Source organism: Bubalus bubalis, chromosome 16, assembly GCF_019923935.1.
Source record: "Bubalus bubalis isolate 160015118507 breed Murrah chromosome 16, NDDB_SH_1, whole genome shotgun sequence".
NCBI classification, from domain to species: domain Eukaryota; kingdom Metazoa; phylum Chordata; class Mammalia; order Artiodactyla; family Bovidae; genus Bubalus; species Bubalus bubalis.
In genome coordinates this window covers 44,734,548-44,759,817 of record NC_059172.1, presented here as the reverse complement: position 1 = coordinate 44,759,817, position 25,270 = coordinate 44,734,548, and the positions used below count along the sequence as shown (strand labels likewise).

The 25,270-nt window shown below is 47.1% G+C and overlaps 1 protein-coding gene across 1 annotated transcript in view; it reads left to right on the top strand.

Moving 5' to 3' along the window:
- The first annotated feature begins 14,021 nt into the window (after nt 1-14,021).
- Nucleotides 14,022-25,270, top strand: part of DKK3 (dickkopf WNT signaling pathway inhibitor 3) — a 50,417-nt gene continuing 39,168 nt past the window's right edge. The window contains exons 1-4 of the mRNA XM_006055228.4: nt 14,022-14,178; nt 14,807-15,031; nt 21,775-21,912; nt 24,726-24,809. Coding sequence (XP_006055290.1) covers nt 14,819-15,031; nt 21,775-21,912; nt 24,726-24,809 — 435 coding nt within the window. The 5' untranslated portion in view covers nt 14,022-14,178; nt 14,807-14,818. The remainder of the gene's footprint in view (nt 14,179-14,806; nt 15,032-21,774; nt 21,913-24,725; nt 24,810-25,270) is intronic.

Sequence of the window (25,270 nt, the reverse complement as noted above, 5' to 3'; positions counted from 1 at the left end):
TGAGAGTAACACAAAGTTACCAGTTGATGCCTGTTCGAGTTGAGATTTCAAACCTGGTCTGACTCTGAGGTCAGCACTGTGTTTAAAACTTCATTAATTTACTTTTCATTTTTTGCATGAGTAGTACATGGACAATTTGCAAATTGTACAGAAATTTTCAAATTGTACAGAAATTGTGCAGAAACCTTTCAGGTACAGAAAGGTTAATAGTGGATATTTCATGCTGATAGACAGACAATATCATACACGTACTGTTTTGTACTTTCCTTTTTTGACCTAGCAGCTTATCTGGGGGATCATGCTGGTCTATACTTTCTTCCCCTTAATAATGGATTGAGGTGAAATTGCAGATGGTGACTGAAGCCATGAAATTAAAAGATGTTTGCTCCTTGGAAGAAAAGTTATGACCAACATAGACAGCATATTAAAAGCAGAGACATTACTTTGCCAACAAAGGTCCGTCAGGTCAAAGCTATGGTTTTTCCAGTAGTCATGTATGGATGTGAGAGTTGGACTATAAAGAAAGCTGAGCACCAAAGAATTGATGCTTTTGAACTGTGGTGTTGGAGAAGACTCTTGAGAGTCCCTTGGACTGCAAGGAGATCCGACCAGTCCATCCTAAAGGAAATGAGTTCTGAATACTCATTGGAAGGGCTGATGCTAAGGCTGAAACTCCAATATGTCGGCCACCTGATGCGAAGAACCAACTCATTGGAAAAGACCCTGATGCTGGGAAAGATTGAAGGCAGGAGGAGAAGGGGATGACAGAGGATGAGATGGTTGGATGACATCACTGACTCAATAGACATGAGTTTGAGTAAACTCTGGGAGTTGGTGATGGACAGGGAGGCCTGGCATGTTGCAGTCCATGGGGTTGCAAAGAGTCAGATACAACTGAGCGACTGGACTGAACTGAGGTGAAATTCACAAGACGTTAAGTCAACTACTTTATTTTATTTTAAATTGCCATTTTATTAAAATAACCCATCTCCCTTCATCCAGTCATACACTTTTTTAAAATTTTATTTCATTTCTTTTTGTTTGCCCTGGGTCTTCATTCTGTGTGAGGGCTTTCTCTAGCTGCAGAGAGTAGAGGCAGGTCTGCAGTGCACAGGTCTCTCACTGAGGTGGCTTCTCTTGTTGGCGGAGCACAGGCTCTAGGCCCAAGGGCTTCAGTAGTTGCAGCACGTGGGCTCAGTATTGTGGCTCCTGGGCTCCAGGGCACAGGCTCAATAGTCGTGGTGCATGGACTTTGTTGCTCCGCAGCATGTGGAAGCTTCCTGAATCAGGGATCAAACCCCTGTCCCCTGCATTGTTAGGTAGGTTCTTATCCACTGTACCACCAGGAAAAGTCCAAGTCAACCATTTTAAAGTGCACAGGTCTGTGGCATTTAGTGCTCTCAATGCTGTGCAACCACAGCTTCTATCTAGTTCCAAAGAATTCCCATCACTCCAAGTCCTTACCCATCAAGCAGTTTATGCCCATTCACCTCTTCTTCCAGCCCCTGGTAACCAGAGCCTGCATTCTGTCTTGAACAGATTTGTGGATGGATTTATCTATTCTGGATATCCATATAAGTAGAATCATATTATACGTGAGCTTTGGTGTTTAACTTCTTTCACTTAGCATAATGTTTTGAAGGTTCACCCACGTTGTAGCATGCATCAGTATTTCACCCCCTTTTCAGGCTGAAACTATTCCATTGTGTAAATACACCACAATTTGTTTATCCATTCATCCATCGATGACTTTGGGCTGCTTCTGCCTTTCTGCTACAAACATATATGTGCTGAGGCCCTGTTTTCAATTCTAAGATTGGAGTTGCTGGGTCATATGAAAATTCTATATTTGACCCTTTGAGAAGCCACCAAACTGTTTTCCACAGTGGCTAAGCCATTTTACAGACTTATCAGCAATTCTTGAGGGCTCCAATTTCTCCATCAATACTTGTTATTTCTAATTCTTTTATTACAGCCATTCTGATGGGTATGAAGTCACTTTGATTAGCATTTCTCCAGGGACTAATGATTCTAGGTGTAAGGTGTAAGCTGTTGAGTGTCTTTTCATGTGTTTGTTACCTGTTTATCTTCTTTGCAGAAATGTCTACTCAAGTCCTTTGTCCATTAATAAGGGGGTTGTCTTTTTGCTTCCATGTTTCCAGAGTTCTTTCCCTAATCCACATGCTAGAACTTTATCAAATACCATTCCTCACTTTCTTTGTGTCTGCTCAAATATTACCTTATCAGAAGTTTCTCCATAGCACATCTAAAATTACCACTCTCCTCATTCTTCTCAGTCCTTGGCTTTATTTTATCACCTCCTAAAATATAAAATATTCTGTGTGTGTGTGCATGTGTGTGTAGGTTTGAAGGTCTCTCTCTGTCATCTGGGATGAAAACTCAACAAAGACGGATACTTTGCTGTGTTGTCCATCTCTGTTCCCAGATCCTTTCGTTGTTATTCGGTTGCTCAGTCATGTCCAACTCTTTGCGACCCCATGGACTGCAGGCTCCCCTGTCCTTCACTATCCCCTGGAGTTTGCTCAAACTCATGTCCATTGAGTCAGTGACGCTATCTAACCATCTCATCCTCTGCCACTCCCTTCTCCTTTTATCTTCAATCTTTCCCAACCTCAGGGTCTTCTCCAGCTCCTAGAGCAGAGGTTAGCATGTGGAAGCACCCAAGAGATAAAATGGATGAATGAATGAGTGAATGAATGAGAAAAGACAGAGCAACCTCATTCTTTTGATAGGTAAAAACAGTATCTCATTGTAGTTTTACCAAAAACGATTCTTAAAGAATAAGGTTTCTGGCCATCTAGCAGTTAAGTTTTAAGAGAATTGTTCTGTCCTGTCTGGCTCCATAAACAATCAGCCATCTACACCAGGATTTATATAGCCATCAGTTCATGAACGCAGACCACTCCCCAGCCCCCACGTACCCTTGCAGACTTGAGCCTGCAGTGCCTGCCATGACCTGTGCCAAGTGCTGCACCCTATTCTGCTTCTAATGTGCGCACGTTCTGTTGTCTCCCTGTTTCTGACCTCACCTTACCTTGGCTGTGACACTCAGCACTCTTCTTTTCAGCTTGGCTCCTTAGTTATCAGTTGTGTCCTATAAGCATCATTCTTTGTCCCTCCGGGTTTCAATGGTCCATTTCCTTGAGCAAATCTTTCACCAATTTCTCCTTTCTTGCTTCTTAATTTGAACCCCATCAAGAATGTTAGCTGATAGCTGTTGGCAGAAAACAGAATGAAAAATTTGGAAGGCACTTCAGTCTCCCTTTTGACTTTATCTACAGTTGTGCTCTCTCTTTCACCTGGGCTGGAGGGCTACCAGCAACACTGCCACCATCTTCTGATCTCTGGCGAAGCTTAGCATCTCCTCCAACAATTATGAATAGACATTCTAAAGGTTTGGTCCCCAGACAGATAGTATTAAGATCACCTAGAAAATTGTTAGAAACATAAAGCCCAGGGCCTCATCCGGGAGTCTAAGACCCACTGCCACTGCCTCCAGGCAATTCTGATGCTTGCTAAGGTTTAAGGACACCAGCCAAAAAGATGATAGGTGCTGTCCAGCAGCAATGGTCAGCCTCAGGGCCAACAGGGTGAATTTCCAAAACAGTCCAATCATACTGGCATGGGGCTATTGCCTTGCAGAGACATTAAGCAAATAGACCCACTCTAAGCGTTTGCTTTAGATCTAGAAGGAGTCAAGAGTGACTGTGACAGAGGGATAAAAGTGAGAAGACAATTTTGCTCCAATCATAGAAAGTCTTTCCCTTGTTAACGATGGGACTTTGGACTTCGACTCTTGCTCACATGTCATCAGGGGACTGGATGGAAATCATATTGCAGGAAGGGGTATGCAGACCATGAGTGAGAAAATAAAGAGTTTAAACTGTAGGCGCCTCAGCTGCAGGACCTAAGCATGGATGGGAGCATGTTCTGAGTACAGAGCGTGTTTATTATGTGAACTTCTTCTGACCCAGCCATGCTGGCGGCACTGTGCACCGAGGCAGACAAAAGGTTTGCCTGCATAAACAGAGAAGAGCTGTCTGCACAAGACCCTCCACAACCCTTCGCGGTCTGAGCAAAATTGCCGTGGACACTCCCCTCACTCAGGCTTCCCCAGGGCCCCGGCTGAGGGCACACAAAGGGAGCTCTGTTCCCAGCTCGCTTTGCAAGAGCTTTGTTGGCCAGACCTGGCAACAACATGGAAGTGATCATATCTTAATAGTTCATACTCACTGATGCCTGCTAAGTGCTGGGCGCTTTGCTGAGTGCCTTAAGGAGCTGTTTCTGTTAAGGCTCTCATCAGTCCCATGAGGTCAATGCAGTCCCTGGCCTTTTATAGATGCAAAAAGTGGGGCTCAGAGTCTCAGAGAGGCTTGTCCCAGTCACCTGGCTAGAAAGTAACACAGAGTTGGGGTTGCTCCCCGGCTCCTTCTCTTTACAATGACACAGCAGTGCTTCTAGCAAAGGAGAAAGTAGTTTAAAGATGAAAAAACTAGGGTTTAGAAAGAGAATGAGTTATCCAAGATTATAAATCTACAAGGGACTTCTATGGGGGTCCAGTGGCTAAGAATCTGCCTGCCAATGCAGGGGACAAGGGTTTGATCCCTAGTTTGGGAAGATACCACATGTCTCAGGGCAACTAAGCCCACACTCCACAACTACTGAAGCCTGCGTGCCTAGAGCCAATGCTCCATAACACGAGAAACCACCGCAGTGAGAAGCCCTCACACTGCAACTGGAGAGTCGCCCCCACTTGCCGCAACTAGAAAAAGCCTGCGTGCAGCAACAAAGACACAGCACAGCCTAAATAAATAATTATTTTAAAAAAGGATTCGTATCGAAAATAATAATAAATCTAGAAGGTAGCAAAACCATGACTGGAACACTTTTCCCCACACTACGGTGCCCCTACCTGGAACTTCTTTGTCTGATGTTCCTGACCAGGGACAGTGTTTCCTGAGAGGTGTGCCTCCCTCTCGAGCTGCCCAAGGTTCCTGAGCACATACTGCTGAGCGGTTCAAAGTCTGGATCCAGGGGCTCCACGCACCTATTTGAATCCCGGGCTTGGACCTTGGGCAAGTTAATTGCATATTTCCCTCCCCCCATTTTCTTTTAGCTTAGGTATAATTTGCATATATTAAATTCAGAGATTTTAGAGGGCAGTTCTACGAGTTTTGACAAAAGGATACTAACTTTGTGTGTCTGCTACCATCACCATCAAAGTATAGAACACCCTGAAGTTCCCTGTGATCCTTTACAGTCAACACCTCCTTCCACCCCAGCCTTGTTGGTAGTCCCTGTAGCTTTGCATTTTCTAGAACATCACATAAATGGAATCAGTGTATATAGCCTTTTGAGTCTGGCTTCTTTTTCACTTAGCTTAATGCATTGAGATGCATTTGTGTTGTGTGTAAGTAGTTCATTCCTTTCTACTGCTGCCCAGCAAAGATCTTAATGTAGCAAAAACCAACAGCAGCCACCTACTGGAAACTCCATGCTACGTTGTTGAGCTCTTCACCTATTAAGTTTTGACTCATTATCTTCAAGGTGGCACAACAATTTTGAAGATGGTGATAGCGGAGGTGACTGGAAACCAGAACTGAATCACAGACGCACAAACAGATCTCCTGGGGACTTCCCAGATTATCTCAGTGACCGCAGGGGTGGGCTAAAAGCCCTGTGGTTTGGGCATAATGTGCCCATAAGCTAGAGAGTCCTGGGATAGTCACATCATGGCAGTTAGGGTAAAAGCCCAAACCTAAATTCAGCACTATCCAGCTCCAAGTCCAGCCATCTTTCCAGCAGCTTCCAGTCACATCCAGGGGGAGCAAGTGCTGCTGGCTATTGCACAGGTCAGGGGACAGGCTGATGGCATGAGAGGGGAGATCTTTGGTAAGACTTGATGAAAAATGAATTCTCAGTGAGGACCATTCCAGATCGTACCCTGAGGGACCCTCTCTCTTAAGTACTGAATCAGTATCTCCAAAGGACACTCAGGCATCTGTTCAGTTCAGTTCATTCACTCAGTCGTGTATGACTCTTTGCAACCCCATGAATCACAGCATGCCAGGCCTCCCTGTTTATCACCAACTCCCAGAGTTTACCCAAACTCATGTCCATCCAGTCGGTGATGCCATCCAGCCATCTCATCCTCTGTTGTCCCCTTCTCCTCCTGCCCCCAGTCCTTCCCAGCATCAGGGTCTTTTCAAATGAGTCAGTTCTTCACATCAGATGGTCAAAGTACTGGAGTTTCAGCTTCAATATCAATCCTTCCAATGAACACCCAGGACTGATCTCCTTTAGAATGGACTGGTTGGATATCCTTGCAGTCCAAGAGACTCTCAAGAGTCTTCTCCAACACCACAGTTCAAAAGCATCAATTCTTTGGTGCTCAGCTTTCTTCACAGTCCAACTCTCACATCCATACATGACCACTGGAAAAACCATAGCCTTGACTAGATGGATCTTTGTTGGCAAACTAATGTCTCTGCTTTTTAATATGCTATCTAGGTTGGTCATAACTTTCCTTCCAAGGAGTAAGCGTCTTTTAATTTCATGGCTGCAATCACCATCTCCAGTGATTTTGGAGCCCAAAAAAATTGTTTAGCAAACTTCCCAGGTAATTCTACTATGGAGCCAGCACTGAAAACTGCTCCAGGGAAGAAATAAGCACACCATTCTGACCCAAAGCGATGCAAAGAACTGGGTAGAAACACATCTATAATCTTCCTCTATGGTTGCCTGATAAGATCAATTCTTTGCTCTTTCTCTTTTGTCACTGGCTCCACCAAAATTCTCTTGGTCCTTTGTCGTCCTTCTCTTCAGATACACATGCAAGAATATACAGAGCACGTGAATCCACCTGCTAAATAGCAAAGCAAGACAACCAGGCTTGGGGCTCACCCTTCCAGTATCTCAGTCCAAGGGCAACGGCCAGGAATATGGCCCTCTAGGTCTCTTTTGTTCACTGACCCACGGAAACTTGGCACAGTAAACATATGTTTTGGATATTCAGTAGCTGTTACTCATGGAAACCTTGAATCCACATGAATACTCTTTCCAAAGCCAGATGGTGTTTCCATTCAGAAAAATCTTGGCACCAATTTCTTCATAACAATCATAACTTACAGACAGGAACTGGGAAGCCTTGATAAAATTGGTGACTGGCACCGTGGGTCAGAGTGGCTAGCAAAGAGGAGGAGACCCCTGGCTGACATTCCCTGTTCTGCTGAACCTGGTGGCCCTCTATTTCTTAGTCATGGACCTCCTCTAATGCAAACTTCTTTGATGCAGATCGTCTTGTTAAAATATAGGCAGCCCCACCCTAGACATTTAGGGCAGCTTGGTAGCCAATAAAAGAAAGTTATGAAACCCAGCTGGAACAAAAAGGGAAATATATGAGAATCCCCAAACATCTCAGAGTCTAAGAGCAGCTGGGTTTCAAACTCATGAAAAATTAGAACCAAGAACCAGAATGACATCATGGGGTGAGGTTGCCCCTCTCTCCCCATCACCCCCTTTCTCCCACTCATAGACTCTCATTTCTCTAAATGTGTCTCTCCTTCAATCTCTCTCTCTGATTTTTCACTGCATTGGCTTTTATCCTCAAGCAGCTGAACAATGGTGCCTCCAGCCTTAAAATTCAGGTGGAAAACAGATGGGTTTCAGACAGGTATCCATCCTGATCCAATCAAAAGGGTGAGAGAGGTGGATCATCCAAGCAGATACCACGGGATTGCCCGCTTCCCTAGAGATAATTGGACCATGGTGGACTCCTCTCACCTCTATGGATGTTCTGAAAAGAATCAAGTTCTCTTGTCTTTTCCTCTGTCTTACTGCCCTGATAGTATCTGTTTACTTCTCTGTTTCTTTATATACTCTAGACTCCTTGTGGGTGGGGACCCCAGTCCCTAACAGGGCCACATTCATTCAGGATTTCCTTATTGAGTGCAAACTCCCTGCATACTGGCTGCTGGACAGGACAGGAGGTGGTTGCAGAGCCCGGTATCCTGGACAATCTCACAGGGCCTGCATTCCAGCAAACAGCTACTAAATACTAAAGAGTCATGCAGATACCTGATCTCTGAGCCAACCCTTCACATTTGTTTCCAAATTATGTTCAGTGTAGTCTATCTATTAATAAGATGGAAGGGAAAGAAAAGGGAAATGTGGAATAAATCCTTCCTTGGTTTAATTAATTATTCTAAATGGTTGAAGTTTTAAAAATCAGAGTACGATAGTACCCTATCCAGACTGTGTGCCTCTAAGTTGTGGAAGTCTGAGGTTTCCTTGTTTACAAACTCTGCCCTATCTTGGTGGTGGCGGTGAGTTGAGGGAGGGTTTGACAGATAAGCCCCATCCAGTCCCCAGGGTCATTACTTGAGTCCAGCTCCCCTTACCCTTGCATCCACTACAGAAGGAAAGCTTCCAAGCATTGGAACAGACAAAAGGGCCTTTTATGAAGAGAAAGGCCTCTTCTACTGGGTCTGGTGTGGACCCTCCCCTCCTCCCCTCTCACCTCATAGCAGTAGGGCCACTGCTGGGCCTTGAGGAAGAGAGCATTCCTGCCAGGAACAGATCTAAGAAGTCTGTTTGGCTCTAAGAGGTTGTATTGCTTTGTTTTGTTTTGGAGGGGTGCAGGATAGAGGTGGGAGGCTGGGGTAGGGGTGCTTGCCTTTTAAGTTTTTTGTTATTTCAGTTTATTCACATGCTAAGTCACTTCAGTTGTGTTCAACTCTTTATTACCCCCATGGACTGTAGCCAGCCAGGCTGCTCTGTCCATGGGATTCTCCAGGCAAGAATACTGGAGTGGGCTGCCATGCCCTCCTCCAGGGGATCTTCTTGACTCAGGGATCGAACTCACATCTCTCATGTCTTCTGCATTGGCAGATGGGCTCTTTACCACTGAGTCACCAATTTATTCACAAACTATTTTAAATATAGTTTGTATATTAAATATTCTGTATATTTTAAATATACAGAAAATAATACAACAGACACACCCATATACCCACATGTTGTTCATCAACTATAGTCATTTGTCTTTGGACACTTCTTCAGAACTCCACGTTGCCACATTCTCTTTCTTAAAGAAATAAAATGTTAGAAATGTGACTGAAGATGTTCCCCACCTCCTCCCCTAACTTCCACCTCAGAGGCAGCCTGCCCATTTCTGTTATTTTTCCCTTATTTGTAGCCTTCAAAAACAGTAGATAATTGTTTTGAGATTTTAAAATAAGCACAAAAAGCATTCTGTGCATCTCATTTTGAAAATTGCCACATTTGTCTTTCAAAATGTAACCACATTGTTGCCTAGAAATATTGGTCCATACTTTTAACTCTTGTTTAGCAGCTAAGTCCTGCCTGACTCTTTTGTGACTCCATGGACTGTAGCCTGCCAGGCTCCTCTGTCCATGGGATTCTCCAGGCAAGAATACTGCAGTGGGTTGCCATTTTCTTCTCTGTTGTTTGTAGAAACCTGTTCACCCAACCTTCTGCTAAAGACACTAAGAAGTGTTTTCAAGCACATGGCCGTGAGCAGACGTCTGAGATAGCTACACTTGAAATTGTTGTGTGGGTGCTGATTTAGTATGTAATTTCCAGCAGGTGACAACCTCTCTGCTTCTACTTCTTCAATCACAAAATGAGACCCCAGGAGAGAAAATGTGAGGACTTAGAAAAATTTTGAATGATAATTCTGAAGTGCTTCCAACACCCTAAAAGAAAGAAAACAATGTCCCTGATGGATATAGAGCTTACTTACAGCAGGGATATAAAAGAAACTGTGGTGTTTTAGCAAGTTCATTGCCCTAAAGATGATCAATCTGGATGGCTCTGCCTGCTCTGTGTGCCCCTGGGCCTGTCTGTTCACAATGAACATCCAGACTGTGACCCTTTCTCAAGTCAGACCCCAAACCCAGAGGGCTCCCCTCTGTCCCTGAGCTTCTTGGAGCCAATATGTGTAGGTCTGGTTGGGGCCCATCTCTGTGGCCACCCGCCTGCCCTGACCCTCCACCCCCTCCACCCCCACCCCCACCCCTACCCCCACCCCCACCCCCCACTCCACACATGCACACCCCCACCCCCTCACTCCCCACCCCCACCGCGCCCCACGAGTTTTCCTGCCTCAGGCTGGTGATAAGATTACATCACCAGGCTGGGCCCGGGGAGCACTTACATCTGAGGACTGTAGATTTTCTTACCTTTCCTTTCTTTTTTCCCTTTTGTCTTTATCTTTTTTGCTGCTTTCACTTAATAATGGCACTATTGATACATTCCTACATTTCAGGGTAGAAAATTTAGACTTCATATGACGGGACGCATAGTCCTTCACCTGTCACTTGGGGGCAGGTCAAATTTTTCTTTTTCTTTTTTTAAAAGTTGAGTCTAAAAGTCAAGAACTCTAGAATTCAGGCAAAAGACATAAGGTAGAAGACAAGCCTTTCTTGGAGAAAATTCTAGTCTCTTAAGTCAACAACATGGAGGAATAGAAGACCATGATTTGTGTCGAGGCAGTCCGAGTGAGGTTTGGAAAATAATTTCCAAACACAGAGTATTGCAGAAAGGAGTGAGCTTATTAAGAACAAAGAGCAGAGATAATGTGGGCACCGGAAGCACAGCAGGCCAACACCTCTTGACAGGCCAGGAAGAGTCCACGGGACACTGTTAGAATGGCAGTCCAGCTCAAGGGACAGCCAACACTTTTCATGGGCAAGTAGCTAAGCTTTATAGCCTTAAAATTCCTGCTGGAAGGTTGGCATTAGGTGATTGGACAGGGTGCTATAGGGTAGGTACTGGGGTGGGCATTTTTGGCCTAATGTGGGGTCAGGAAGCTTGTTGGTGATGATCAAGCAGGGCTTTTGGCAATGGCTGCAAAGGGTCTCAGTCAGTTCTGGAGGTGCACTTGGTTCTGGGCTCCACTGCAGTGGCCTTGGGGCAGGACTCCACAGTTCGCTCTGTAAATCTGCACCACAGCAAGCCGTGTCTTGGCCCCACAGTGTCTCCATTCTGCTTTAGTTTCTTCCAGTGTATGTGCCTGGGGTGGCAAGGTGGGGGAGATTGCGTTCCAGGATCTTGCACAGGGTGAGCCACCCTGAGAAAGCTGAGGAATAGCTGAGCCGGCTGCAGAGCAGGGGATACTGGGGGTGAATGGGTTTTCCCTGGATTTTTAGCAGGGCTTGATCCAAAGGCCCAGAAATTGAAGAGAACATGGCTAGAAGCCACATCTTGGTGATATATAGTGATTTGAAGACATGTGCAAAGACAATCATGAGAAGGAAAGTTAAGAGTGCCAGCTTTACAGTCAGTCACACTCAGAGTCTAGTTCCAGACCGAACTCTCACTTGCTGTCTGACTCTGGGCTGAGGGTCTGACTTCTCTGAGTCCCATCCCTCACTACAGATTTGGGGTGTGCACCATGCCTAATGCCAAGAAGGCCCCCATATGCTTTCTTCCTGAATGATACTCTGCTGTGGACTCAGCTGGATGAACATGCCAAAGAGGCCATGGTCCTTGTAGGGAGGGAAAAGTCTTTCCCCTACCCTCTTAGAGTCCCCAGCTGGGCCTAAGAATTAAACAGACAAAACACAGAGTAACAGGAGAAAAACATCCACATTTATTAAAATTTTACATGTAGGGATTTCCCTGGGGGTCCAGTGGTTAGAACTAGGTGCTTCCATCCCTGGCCGGTGAACTAAGACCCCACAGGCTGCGTGCCCCACTCCAAAAGTATTTTACATGTACCTGGGAGACTTCACAGGAAAATGAAGACCTGAGAAGGTACCTAGAGCAGAAAGCTTATATACCTTTTAGTCAAAGAAATGATAGATTTGTGAAGAAGTGACAAGGCCAAGGGCGTTGGGTTAGGGACAGTGAATTGTGGGGAAGTGACTGGGAGTGATATGGGGCAAATCTAAGATAAGGGTTATTTTAGTAAGTGTGTCTGTACAGATCCATTTTGGCATTGACTTCCTCTCTGGTGATAAGGATGTTCTCTCCCTGGTACATGGAGGGCATCTCTCTCCCGAGAAATTTTATGGCCTATTTTTAGGTAGAAAAGGGCAGGTGCATCGGCTGTTTCTCAAGCACCTTCCATTCAAAATAGTCAGTGTGCCAAAGTGGCATATTTTGGGGTGGCATGTCCTGAATTCTCTCCTTTAAACACGTGTTTTCTAAGTGGTCACCTGCAGAAATTGCTTATCTCATGCTCCCAAGTCCTCTCATACTTCCTGACCAGGTTTATAGGAGAGGAGTTTGGCAATTCTTGTGTTCAAATCCCAGTTCAACCAATTACACAGGAGCTACATGACCTTAGGGAAGTTTCCTTATTTGTGAGATGGAATAAAAGTAGTAGTACCAACCTCAGAGATTGTTTGAGAATTAAATGAGTTGATACTTGTTGCTGGCACATAGCAAGTTCTCAGTAGTGTAACTGCTTATATTGATATATCAGTAGTAGCTGATAGAATGACCAGTCCATCCATTTCATGGTGACCAAGTACGGAATATAACTGAAGTCCCAGTGACACAAAGGTGAGCAAATTGGTCCCTGCCTCCTAGGAGCTCCTGGGCCAGTGACCAGACCTATAGATCATGGCAAGTCAGGGCTTCCATGGGGAAGGACATGGGCGGAGGGGAAGTGGGGTGTGGTGGTCCTAGAGGAGAAATGAGATGGAGCTGGGCCAGGTAACAAGAGGCTCTGAGTCTTGAAATATGGGATGGAGTTAGTCTGGCTGAGGGGAGAAGGGAAGGCTGTCCAGACAGAAAAGGTACTAGGAAAAAACAGGAGGCAGTTTGACAAATAAAATACAGGTATTTTTCAAAAATTATGTGAGTGCTTTCTGTTCTGGGCACTAAGGAGACTACTGTGAATAGACCAAGTTCTGCTCTCATTACAGTAGCTGATCTTTATACCCCACTTCCCGGTGTGTGATATCCTCGTTACCTACAAGGCACCCTTACTACTAGTCAACTGAATTCAGAAAAACAACAGGAGAGCCGTGAGTTTCAATTTTCCTTGGGGACCTATTGAGGATGACAGCCCATGAGACAGCCTCTCAGAAAGCTCTGTGGAACTACTCCAAAGAGGTAAGGTGGAGGGGGGAAAGTCAGCATATCCATGATTCTGGCAAAAGGGATAAGTGCAACCAAGGCCACATCTCAATAAAATGTGGCTGCCAGTCATGAGGAACACATGTGTTACTTAATAGTTTTAGTCCTTTTCTAAGAATGGGATGATGCAAGAGTTCAGGTTCATAAATCTCCCTCCTGAAAATATCTTAACTATCTGAACGCCTGCTCTGCCATTTTCCCAGAGCACAGAATGCCTCAGCCGCCATCTCTGCCCTGAACTCCTTTCACGGTATGCTGAAGGGCAGCAACTTCAGGGGCTACTGATTTCATTCCTATAGAACCAGATGGCAAGCAACATTTTTTTTTTTTAATTATCATACTTCAACCTCCATTTTACATTTAGGCTAACTGGGGAGACACAAATCTGATAACTTAGAGATCCTTAAAGTCCTAAAGAGCAGGGCTGGGGTTGACACCAGGGAGCCTGACTGCAGAGTCTGGTCTTAACCACTCTGCCGCCTTTAATGAGCTTGCTGACGTTCTCAGGACCTAGGACCTATTGCGGGAGCTACAGGTGGGTTTTCTTGGCTGGAGTAGGAGTTAACCACGGCAGAGGGATTATGACCAGTAGTTTGTGATGGGCCTTGAGTGCCAGTCTGCCAGGTACAGAATAACCTGGAAAAGGCAAGGTGGCGAAGGTTGGACACAGAAAAAACACCTCATGGAAAGTGTGGCAAGAATCTGGGCCAGAGATGACAATGCCGCCCTGGGATGCCGGGCAGCAACGGGATGCGCAGAAGGGGTCAGCTTCCTGCAGGGCCAGGCGCGGTGGCAGAAGCCAGCCTGGGGTGGGAGGTCGCTGCGCTCGGGCCGGCCAATGGCGGCGGGCTGGGCCGCAGCCCCTCCCTAGGGGCGGGGACGGGCGGGGCGAGCGCTGCGGGCTCGCCGGGGTACCAGCGCTGCCGCATCCCTGCCGAGCTCCTAGCGCCGGCGGTCCGCCCACCAAGCAGCTCCCGCTCCGCAGCCTCGAGGCAGACCCCGGCGAGGCCTGAGGTCCAAACCAGAGCGCAGCGCAGTCCAGTTGGGGTGGGTGAAGGGCGGCGGCGGGGAAGGGGGTGGCTCAGCTCGGTCCCTCCGGGGTGGGTGGAGGAGGACGGGGCGTCGGATTTGGTTCCAGCCCTGAGGGTGGGGGTGTTGAGTTCTCTGACCACTCAAGATGGGGGATCGTATAGGGGGCGGGAGAGTAGGGTCGACGCAGCACGGCTGCGCTCTGACCTGGTGGAGAACGGAACAGGGCTCAAACCCGGGACCCAGCCGGGGTGGGGGAGCGGGGAGGGCGCGGAGAGGGCCCTGGGGCGGGGTGTAGGGGGGACTGGAGATGGGTGTAAGCGTAGGGGCGCCTGGGTTCTGTTGCTTGCAGGAGGGAGCTATCCCTGGGGGCCGTAGCGGAGCGCGGCTTGTGCTCGAGTATGGGGGTGGGGGTACGGAGAGGATCCGGGCGCGGGGCTGGAGTGTGGGTGGGGGTGGGCTTCCCAGTCTGGGGATGCTGCGTCCTCCGGAGACTCAGTTTCCTCCTTTCTGGGGAAGGGTGCGGGGAAGCGGGGCGCCGGGGGCGGGCCAGGCTGTGAGAACCGGAGGCGGCGGGGCAGGGCAGGGCGGCGGCGCGGGCGAGCTGGTGGTCGGCGCGCCTCTGACCGCATTCTGGGACGCGCAGGCGGCGGCGGAGATGCGGCGGCTCGGGGGCACCCTGCTCTGTCTGCTGCTGGCGGTGGCGGTCCCCACGGCCCCCGCGCCGGCTCCGACGGTCACCTCTGCCCCGATCGAGCCCGGCCCGGCTCTCAACTACCCGCAGGAGGAGGCCACTCTCAACGAGATGTTCCGCGAGGTTGAGGAACTGATGGAGGACACGCAGTACAAACTGCGCAGCGCGGTGGAGGAGGTGGGTGCGCCCGAGGGGCCTGCGCTCCGGGAAGCGCGAGGCGGGTGACAGTGGGGGCTGGCGAAGCAGTGCGCCAACCGCTGGCCAGGGTCTTCGGATCCGCTAAGGGGCTGGGCACAGCAGGCAGCAGATTTCGAGTTATCTGGAGGCAGTGCGGGGGTGATCCCAAATCCCACCTGGTTCCTGCCAAAAGCTCTGGATCTGAAGCTGTCCGCCCAGAGACACGGCTGGACCCACCCATGGACAACTGGGGTCACCACCTGCTTGTAGGCTGCCGGCCATCACCTTATGATTAACTTCAGGTGTGCGGTTGGCCTCATCCTGTTTTAAGCAGATGCTTGCAAGGCCCCTGATATTCCAGCACTGTGATTTTGCAGAGGAGGCTCCAGGTATCTCAAGTCCTAGCTTGTCTGTTGGGCTTTGAGCTTGTGCCATCTTCCCAAGAGACAATTAGGATGCCATTCAGTTCAGTCGCTCAGTCATGTCCGACTGTTTGTAACCCCATAGACTGCAGCATGCCAGGCTCCCCTGCTGGTCACCAGCTTCTGGAGCTTGCTCAAACTCCTGTCCATCGAGTGGGTGATGCCATCCACTCATCTCATCCTCTGTCATCCCCTTCTCCATATGCGGACAAAAAGCCCTGAGCTGTGCTGGTAATCTGTCTGGGCTTCCCCTAAGCCATGTGGGGCAAAGAAGAGACCTGGGAATCTCCGTCAGTGTCAGTGGGTGGTGGGTGAGAGGAGCAGGGGCAAAGTGAAAGGCCACCCCCCACTGTGTTTCCAAGGGTGCTGTGGAGTCAATCCTGGGCTCAGGGCCCTCCTCTGCCATTCACCGTAGGGTGGCATCGGCCAAATCCCTTAACATCCTTTACCTCAGTTTTCCATGAGAATTAAATCTGTGATATGTGTGGCACCTGGAGCATAATAGATGTGCGTATATAGCAGCTGTTAGTTATCAGATACCAGACATCTTGGGAAAACGTTGCCTGTTTCTTGCTTCCGTCGCCTCCCAGGTTCAAACGCTGTGGATGGCATCCTCTGTGATCAGCATGCAAGCACTGCCAGGGTTGCCTGGAGAGGAGGTGCAGATGGTCCAGCTCTCCCAGCCAGGTGGCCCTGCTGCCTGGGGTGGGTGGGCGTGGCCCCTGTTGGGCCTGACTCCGGCTGCAGCCTGTCTTTGGAGAGAAGCCAGCCATCCCAGGGAAGGAGTCAGTGAGAGATCAGATGTCTAGGCTGGATGGTCGGGTGCCTCCATGTCCCTGCTGCTCCACAGTGCATTTGGGCAAAGCCTCCAAAGCTGGCTCTGGTCTACTAGGCGAGGTGGCTTTTTCCTCCCATACCTGCTTAGTCTGGGGATTGCTCCCCTTCCTTCCCACAACAGTCGACCTCGTGGACCCTGGACACTGGTGAAGGAGACACTGGGTTGGAAGGTGGTTGCCTGGGTAGCTGTACCTGAACATCCACTGGACAGGCTAGATTCCAGATATAGACTTTGTTTCCTGTGAAAGCAAGAGAATCCTGACACGAAACAATGAAAGGGGCAGGGGTGTCAGACAGGCCCCAGTGAATTTTAACTCTGCACCTTCACTGATTAAACTGAACACATCATCCTTGGTTCCAGAGCAAGTCATCTGCTTCCCTTCACTGGGTTCTAGGACTTTCCCTCCTGCCCATGGCTTCCTGTTGAGACTCATCAGGTCACCTCCCCATTTTTATTCAAGTGTGAACTTGACCACACAGAATGGTCCTCTGCTGGTAGCTCCTGGTGAGGGGGCCGAGGGGGCCTGTTCAGTCTTTTCATTGATCAGAGCAGTTCGGGGCCCAGCAGTCCAGGGTACTGGTGCTCACTCCATGGGAGTTGGCCACACTGCCTTTGCTTGGGCCCCAACCTTCCTGCTCCAGACGTGGCTCTGCCTGAGTTCTGCAGTCTGCTACCCAGGGAGGCATTGGCTGCCACGTCCACCCAACTCAGTGAGAGCCAACCTTTCTTAGCTCATCCCAGCTCTGCCACGTATGAATGATGGGATCCAGGATCCAAAGTGGAGGAAGTGTCCACCTCTGGGGTGAAGGGGAGAATTAAAGGATGCAAGTGAAGCATGCGATCTGGTTGTCAAAAATGGGGTTCTGTAGGGACTTCTCTGGTGGTCTAGTGGTTAGGGCTCAGCACTTTCACTGCTGTGACCCTGGGTTCAATCCCTGATTGGGGAACTAAGATCCCACAAGGCACGCAGTGCAGCCAAAAAATAAAATGGGGTTAAGTAAAATTGGTGCAATATAAGTTGCCCCCTCATGTCGCTGTTGTAAGGACTATGAGAAATTGCTGATTCTCAATAAATAATGGCTCTCACTGGCACTAATGGAAAAGAACCTGCTTGCCAGTGGAGGAGACATGAGACCCATGTTCGATCCCTAGCTCAGGAAGATCCGCTGGAGAAGGGTATGGCAACCCACTCCAGTATTCTTGCCTGGAGTATCCCATGGACAGAGGAGCCTGGTGTGGGCTACAGCACGTAGGGTGGCAGAGTTGGACACGACGGAAGCGACTTGACATACAAACACACTCATTACCATCATATTAATAGCGCTAGTATGAGTGATAACAGAACCACCCCTAGTGTCTGATATATAATAGAATCACAATGGATTAGGGCTATTAGTATTAATTTTTAAAAAGAGATTGCCAGAAAGCCCCTTAAATCTCATAAACACAAGATAATTGCTATTTACTTACTGTCCCAGTAAAGAACAGAAAAGGGCCTGCGGCCAGATGCGTTAATTGTTTACATAGTTGCATCATGAATCTGCTTTCAAGTAACTTCCTGACATGTAAAACATTCCAGCTGACTTCAAGCTGCTGATTTCTCCTAAGGGAAAAAAGTTAACTCTGGTTATAGGATCATTCTTGAGAGGGAGCAAATCTTCAAATGGTTCAGTCTGGGCTGTTTGTTACTGATAAACATATTTTGAGGATAAAGCCACTCCCCACCCCTCTATTACCACGTTTGTAATGGGCATATTTTACAGTAGAATGTTCTTATCAACTCATTATTCCTAGGAAGAATGCCAACACCAAGCCTGAATTTCTCTCTCCAGTTTTTCTTACTCTGTTCCTTTAACAAACACAGAGTTAACCAATTGTGAGTGCCATGTTAAATAATATTCGCATTCCTCCTCTATGAAACAAGTCCTGTTGCTTCAGGCTTAAGTTTCTCTTGCTAGCAGCAGTAATAGTTGTGGCTGAAATTGCCATTGTAAGCTGTACTTCTAGTTTGTGGTGCCATGAAAGAGCTTTAGCTCATTCTGTTGGAATAACCACTGGTTGAGGGGGAAATGGCTTTATATAAAGACTATCTGCTCAGCCCAGAGCAAATTCTAAATTTGGTACCTTGTCAATTATATGTAAGCCAAACTGGAGGAGTCTGATTCCTATAGGAATTGTAAAAGCGCTGATGTTCTATTCTCCTTCTGGATTTAGTCCCTCTAGCATCCCCAGACTCCTCGTCTTTCCCAGCTGTTCTTTTCTATCACTAAACAGCCCAGGATTTCTCCCTTAAAACAAATTTAAAAAGCCTTTTTCTTCGTCTTAGGTCTCCTCTCTTCATCCGTTTCTCCTCTATTTTATTAGCAAACCCTTCGAACATATGTCATCTACTTCTGCCTTTTCCACCCCTACCCAGACATCCCCTGGCAAACTGGCTTCTTCTAAAACTGCTTTGTTTATTATACCTTTGCCGAATGGCAGATACTGGATCAAGTTCTCGGATTTCATGAGCTTTAATTCTTACATCTGTCCAATAAAGTAGAATCACCATCATTTTACAAATAGGAAAACAGGTTTAGAGATATTGGGTTGACCAAAAAGATTGTTTGGGTCTTTCTGTAAGGTGTTACATATTAGTCACCCCAGTATTTGGTATCTTGCCAAAGGTCACGTGGCTGCTTTGTGGCCGAGCTGGGACTTAACCCCATGTTCCCTGACTCCAGAATCTGGGTACTTTCTACTTTGTTGCCTTTGGATGCTGCTGGGGGCAACTTCTTGCCAAATCTAGTGGTGAGCTCTCAGAAGCCTGAGTTCTTCTAGATTTATTTGGAGGCCCCTCCAAATAGAAGGCCCTCCCCAGATATAACTTCTGACTCTCAGCCTGCTTCTAGCTAGTTCTCTGACTCCATTCTTTTCCTTCTCTTGATTCTGTACTGTGTCCCAGTTAGTCTTCAGAACTTGCTGCAGCTCCCCATTGCTTGGTGCAGAGGTTCTTACTTGGGGGTGAATACAGGGGAGGGAATATCTCAGTATCATCTGGAAAACTCATTGTTGTGTCGGGTGCCCCCTCCAGAAATTTTAATTTGGCAGCTCCAGATATGTAGATATTTTTTAAAGCATTGGGCATGACTCTGAGGTACCCTTCTGGTTGAGAGCTAGGCTAACACCATCTCCTTTAGAACTATACCCTGGATCCATCTGTCAGTCTGTCTCTACTTCATCATCCATCATTTTATCCATTTGGGGTCCAGCATGGACACCTTGCCCTAGCCCATGACACTCCATTCTCATCCAGGCTGCCACCGTTTTGCCTCCTTTATGCTCCTCTCTATCCACCTCATATCTGTCCTTTGAGACCAGCCCAATCATGGCTCGCCTCCACCTGGAAGCCTTTTTCCTCTCTTTGAACCTGACTGACTTCTAGAGACTTTTGTAATCATCCTCAAACTAGCTTGTGTGAGGATGCCCTATCTCCCCAGTAAAAGCACAAGCAGAATCTTACACTAGGAAAAACATATAATTTGGGGTCAGACCGACCTGAGTTCTAATCTAAGTTTTGCCACCTACTAAGAATGTGATGACCTTAGACATTCCTCCACTTTCGTCAACCTCATTTTCTTCATCTGCAAATGAGGCGAATAATACTTCCTCATAGAGTTGCTGTGAATACGCAAGGAGATATGAAAGGGACTGGGGCAATGGCTCAGACATAGCTGATGCCCAGGCATGGAGGCAGTGATCAGGTTTCAGATATGTCAGGAGTTATCTCAGGGTCAAACACAGTGCACGGTGGCTGCTGACCAAGTCCTTGTTTGGTTTTCTGGGCTTTCTGCTGACTAGGTGTTCTTCACACTTCTGGTGCAGTGCCTCTGTGTTCCATTGAGACATGGGAATTCTTTCCCCATGTATATCCAGCTCAGCAAACCTGGTTGGGAAAGATTGGAAAAGATGGGCCTCTTGTAGTATATAAGGGAATAGAGAACAGTAATTTTTTTAAAAAAATAGTAAAATCCTTTTTGAGGATTCATTTAAAGAAATAAAAATAGCCGAGAGTCAAGACTGCACTGTTGGAAAATTGCCAGCCACCAGTGACAGCTTCTCTTTGTGTCTCTCATTTTGAATTCCTAGAGAGAGTGTCTGGTTGGCTCAGCTAGTCCATGACGTGGCTTCTGTTTAAGTCCAATCAGCTGTGGCTGGTCCAGTTGTCACCTGGCCACTCATCAAGTCTGGGTCTGGAAGTGGGTACAGATTCAATTTGGCTGATGTGTCTGGTATAGATGCCATGGAGGCTCATGATTTGAGGACAGTGGCCTCAGAAACCTGACATCAGCAAAGAACACTTGTGTAAGAAGGGCCAGAAGAAGGGTGTACCACGGAATGAGTCATCTGAACCTCGACAGGGGTCTCTCTCGTACTCAGAGGGTGGATGGGGGAGGACTCATAACTGTGACCCTACCGGTCATGGGGAAGGGGCTAGGTTGGTCCCCAACCCCACTCAGCCCTGCAACAAGGATTTGGGAGCAAATAATTTATTTGTGGGGCTTCCCCAGTGGCTCAGCGGTAAAGAATCTGCCTGCGGTACAGGAGCCACAGGAGACACGGGTTTGATCCCTGGGTCAGGAAGATCCTCTGAAGGAGGGCGTGGCAACCCACTGCAGTATTCTTGCTTGGAGACTCCCCATGATCAGAAGAGCCTGACAGACTACAGTTCGTAGGGTTGCAAAGAGTCACACACAACTGAAGCGAATTAGCATGCGTGTAATGTGATGTGATCCCAGAAACACTAGGAGGAAGTAGGAGAGTGAGATGGAAAAGGAAAAAGGCAGCAAAGGCTGTGCTGATGAGCAGGTGACTTCTAGGGACAACTAGGGTTCCATCTCTCTGAGGTCCTTGGAGAGAGAGAAACTGTCCCACTGAACGGAGAGGGCACTGGGGTACTTACCCTCATAGGCTCTTCTTCACTGATTGAGGGTTGTCCCTGGGGTGTTCACTACCTAACTCTTGGTGCTTGTGCAGACTGAACACACTTCTGTAGTCAGAGAATGCTCTCAAAGAGAAACAGAGTTGGTTGCTGGCATGTAAGGGAATTGAATGTGAGTGACCTCCTGATTAGGACATGGGGAGATGGGAGCAGCGCCAAGAGCATCTCTCAGGGGTCAAGATTGCTCAGTGGGAGCATTCTCAAATCCCAACTCTGCCCTTCCCTGGGAATCTTGAGAACTTACCTAGTCTTCCTGAGCCTCAGTTGCCCCACTTGTGAAATGAGGACATTAACACCCACCCCATAGGGAGATTGTGAGATGTAAGACGATAATATATGAAAACATTTAGAACAACGTCTTGTCCTACTCAGTTCTCAGTGGTACTTATCAGCAACACCATTGTTATTGCAGAAGAGGAAAAGAATAGTTCTTTTTTCTAATGGACTCTGATATGTATCAGGAGAAAACAATATTGCTCATTAAATTCATTGATTTAATTAGATGGAAGCTGAAGAGGCTGCTGCTAAAACATCATCAGAAGTGACCCTAGCACACTTACCTCCCAGCTACCACAACGAGACCAACACAGAAACCAAGGTGGGAAATAATACCATCCACGTCCACCGAGAAATTCACAAGGTAAGTCGTGGCCGGCGCTTCTTCCTTTCCTCAGTGCCCAGTCCCGTCAGAGGACTAAAGTGTGGCCTGTGTTCTCTTTAAGAGAGTCTGCTGTGCAGATGTTTAAATATTTGATACACAAGTCAAAAATACACATAAAGATGGCAAAATACAGGTTAAAAGCCAGAGGGAGTGAGGGAGATTATTTAAAGGGGAAAGATATGTATCAAAAACATAAATTGCTTTTGCATTGAAGCAATAAATTTAACTCTAGTCTTCCTGCCAGTCCAATTGCAAAGGAATGTTCAGGGATTTTTATTACTTGAAAAAAGGAAGCAAATAAGTGTTTAGAGAAAGACGTTCCCAGTATTGAATTTGAGGAATTTATCTCACAGGTTTTTATCTGTGATTCAGTTGAGAGGTGAAATAGAGTTCATGTTGTGGTGAATAGATCTTCACCATCTCCTTAGGAGGAGCTCAGATGTGATATACTCAAGTCTTCAGAATGGAAAACCTCTATTGCCACAAGATGAAACATTCATCTGTTTGCTGGCTATCCATTCAAAATTTTACAGTGGCCTGTTTTCCAACCTACCGTACGTCTAAGTGTCTCTTGGTCCAAAATCTTGCATGAGGAGTGAGCAGGCTTGTTCTCAATCTGATTTGAGAAAGAAAACGTTGCAAAGGAAGGTGGCATTCACTTGCCCCTAGCATGCGATGTCTCCAGGGTGACTTTGGTAGGACTTTGAGATCAAATCACGTGGCCTGTTTTCTCTTAAACAGAGTCTGGTGTGCAGATGTTTGGGTCATTGTTAGAGGCTGTAAAATTGACCTCTGATCTCATCTCAAGGCCTATGCACAAGGCCTGAAGATTCTCACAAAAGCGCCTTGCTTTTGTTCAAGTGTCCAGGTAATGACTGAGCTGACACAATAGCATTTCTGTGCCATAGCGGATTAAAGGGTCAATTCTCATGGGCCATTGCCTTGACTATAAAGTAGCCTTTGTATGGCGCTAGTCCCACCGCGTACTCACAGCCCCAGCTCCAGAGCACACCCCTTGCATCAATGAATGAGCCACCTGCCAAACAGAATCCTTTAGCATTGCTCATCTGAAGACTGGAGAATTCTAGTCTTTGTCTCCAAAAGTGATTATTTTATTCCTGTCAAAACCAATATTCAGTCATCCTTTCTGACAATAATTAGCCAGTAGGTTTGGCTGCTTCTTGAATTTGCTCCTTGTGAATATCAGAATAACCAAGTATGTGTCCTGCCAGTAATGAGTATGATTTTCAACTTTGTGACCCTCACTAACCATGTTTATGAAATAGGAAAATCAGCATCTGTAATACCTTATGGTGTCGTGGGGGCCAAATGACTTAAAGTGTGTGAGAGTTGTTGTAAACTGTAAAGCACTATGCAGCAGCAAATGTTCTTATTGTTAATATCACTGTTGTTCTTATGGTGAAGTTACGGCATCTGCATGGTAGAGGAGTTCTTGAGTGGGTTCCATGGAGCTCCTGTCCTGCCTGATGCTTTATAAAAGAAGAGCTCAGTGGTGAAACATGTTTGGGAAACGTTGTACATATTTCTCTTCCTAGGGATGCAAAAATGCACCTTAGTGTAATAAAACCTCAGAGAAGTCCCTGGATCTTTACATACAGGACTGTATAATTTTAAAAATATATAGCATTGATTAATCTTGTGAAAATCTGGTATAAAAGGAAGAAGACATCATTTCTTTGCTGGAGAGAGGAATTATTTACATAAAAAATTTTAAAGTATGTTGGTGAAGACAGGATCCTTATGCTCCAGAACTGGAATTGGAACTGGAATTTGATCCACTGTTGCACATTAGGCTGAGTTTCCACTTTGTTTTGGCTGCGGACGCCTGTGATATTAGAGCTGGCAGGAACTTTAAAGATGGCCTAGAAATGAGAAAACTGTGAATCAGAGAACAGAAATGATTTGTTCCAGGTTGCATACTAGACGCTTGTTGGTGTCTGAGCCAGGGATCAAAGAACACCGGTCCCCTAGCTCCTGAGGTTTTCTCTGTTCTTTTATCACCAACATGAGGGTTAGACATGGCCTTGGATGGGGTGAGAGTGGCCTGAGTTTCAATCAGGCTTCCAATCAGGCTTCTAAGGCTCAGCTTTGAGGTGCCCACTCTTGGTTACAGAAGCCAGGCAGACAGTAGCTAAAGGAATACAGGGCCAGGCCTCCTCTCAGCATACTTAAGCACTTGCCTTTTTTTTTTTTAACTTTTTATTTGTACTAGAGTATAGCCAGTTAACAATGTCGTGATAGTTCCAGGTGGACAGCAGAGGGACTTAGCCATACATACATATGTATCCATTCTCCCCCAAGTTCCCCTCCCATCAAGGCTGCCACATAATTAACACTTTATTGAGGAAACAAAACAGTTCCCCAGAATCAGGGAGGGGCTGCTCTAGCTAAAACCTGCTTCCTTCACTACCCAGGCCTGTAGTTGTTGAAAAGAAAGTTGACTTGGAGCTTCAAATGAATAAGCCCCAAGAATGATAAAAATAGCTAGTGTTAAGTGTTTGCGAGGTGACAGGCTGTGTGCTGCGTGCTTTACACAGACTTCCTCGGTCCTCCCCTTGGCAGCCCCATGCTGTAGACTCTGCTCTGTCTCTTAATCACTATCTGATGCTGCTGGTGGAGCTCAGAAACATAGGGAGGAGTGGGCATTCTGTCTACTTGGACAGATGCTCCTGCTTCAGAAAATAGAAAACAACAAAACAGAAAACCAACAACTTGTGGGATTTGTCCAGAATCCCCTCTATTTCACACTCACTGTCCCTGTTCTCCTGTAGATCACAAACAACCGGACTGGACAGATGGTCTTTTCAGAGACAGTCATTACGTCGATGGGAGATGAAGAAGGCAAAAGGAGCCACGTGAGTTGTCGTCTTCTTGCACTCGCATCCCGATGCACACATTCCCTTGCTGAGCCTGGCAAAGGTGACCCAGGCTTCAGACCATGGGCAGAAAGGGGGGAGCTCCCATGTGCCTGTCCTGCCTGGTATCTGCCTAGTATTCCCCAATTCCTACATTTATGGCCAGACAGATGCAGTCCAGTAATAGGCTCCGCTTCCATGCACTTCGCCTCAGAAATGGCAGGACATGGCAAATGCAGCTGTCATTTGCGCGGCTGCTCTCGGCCTTGAAAGGGGAACACTGAAGGGTCGGGTGTATTGGTTGGGGGTTTCTGGTAACAAGACCTGGTGCCTCTAACCTGAAATCCCCTAAAGCCGCTGGCCAGACCACACCCTTTCTGATCCCAGGCCTGGTCTGGCAGTTTGAGAGCAAGAAAACTTCAAGTGAAACCCAGTGGCCCAGGAGAAAGGTGTCCTTCTGC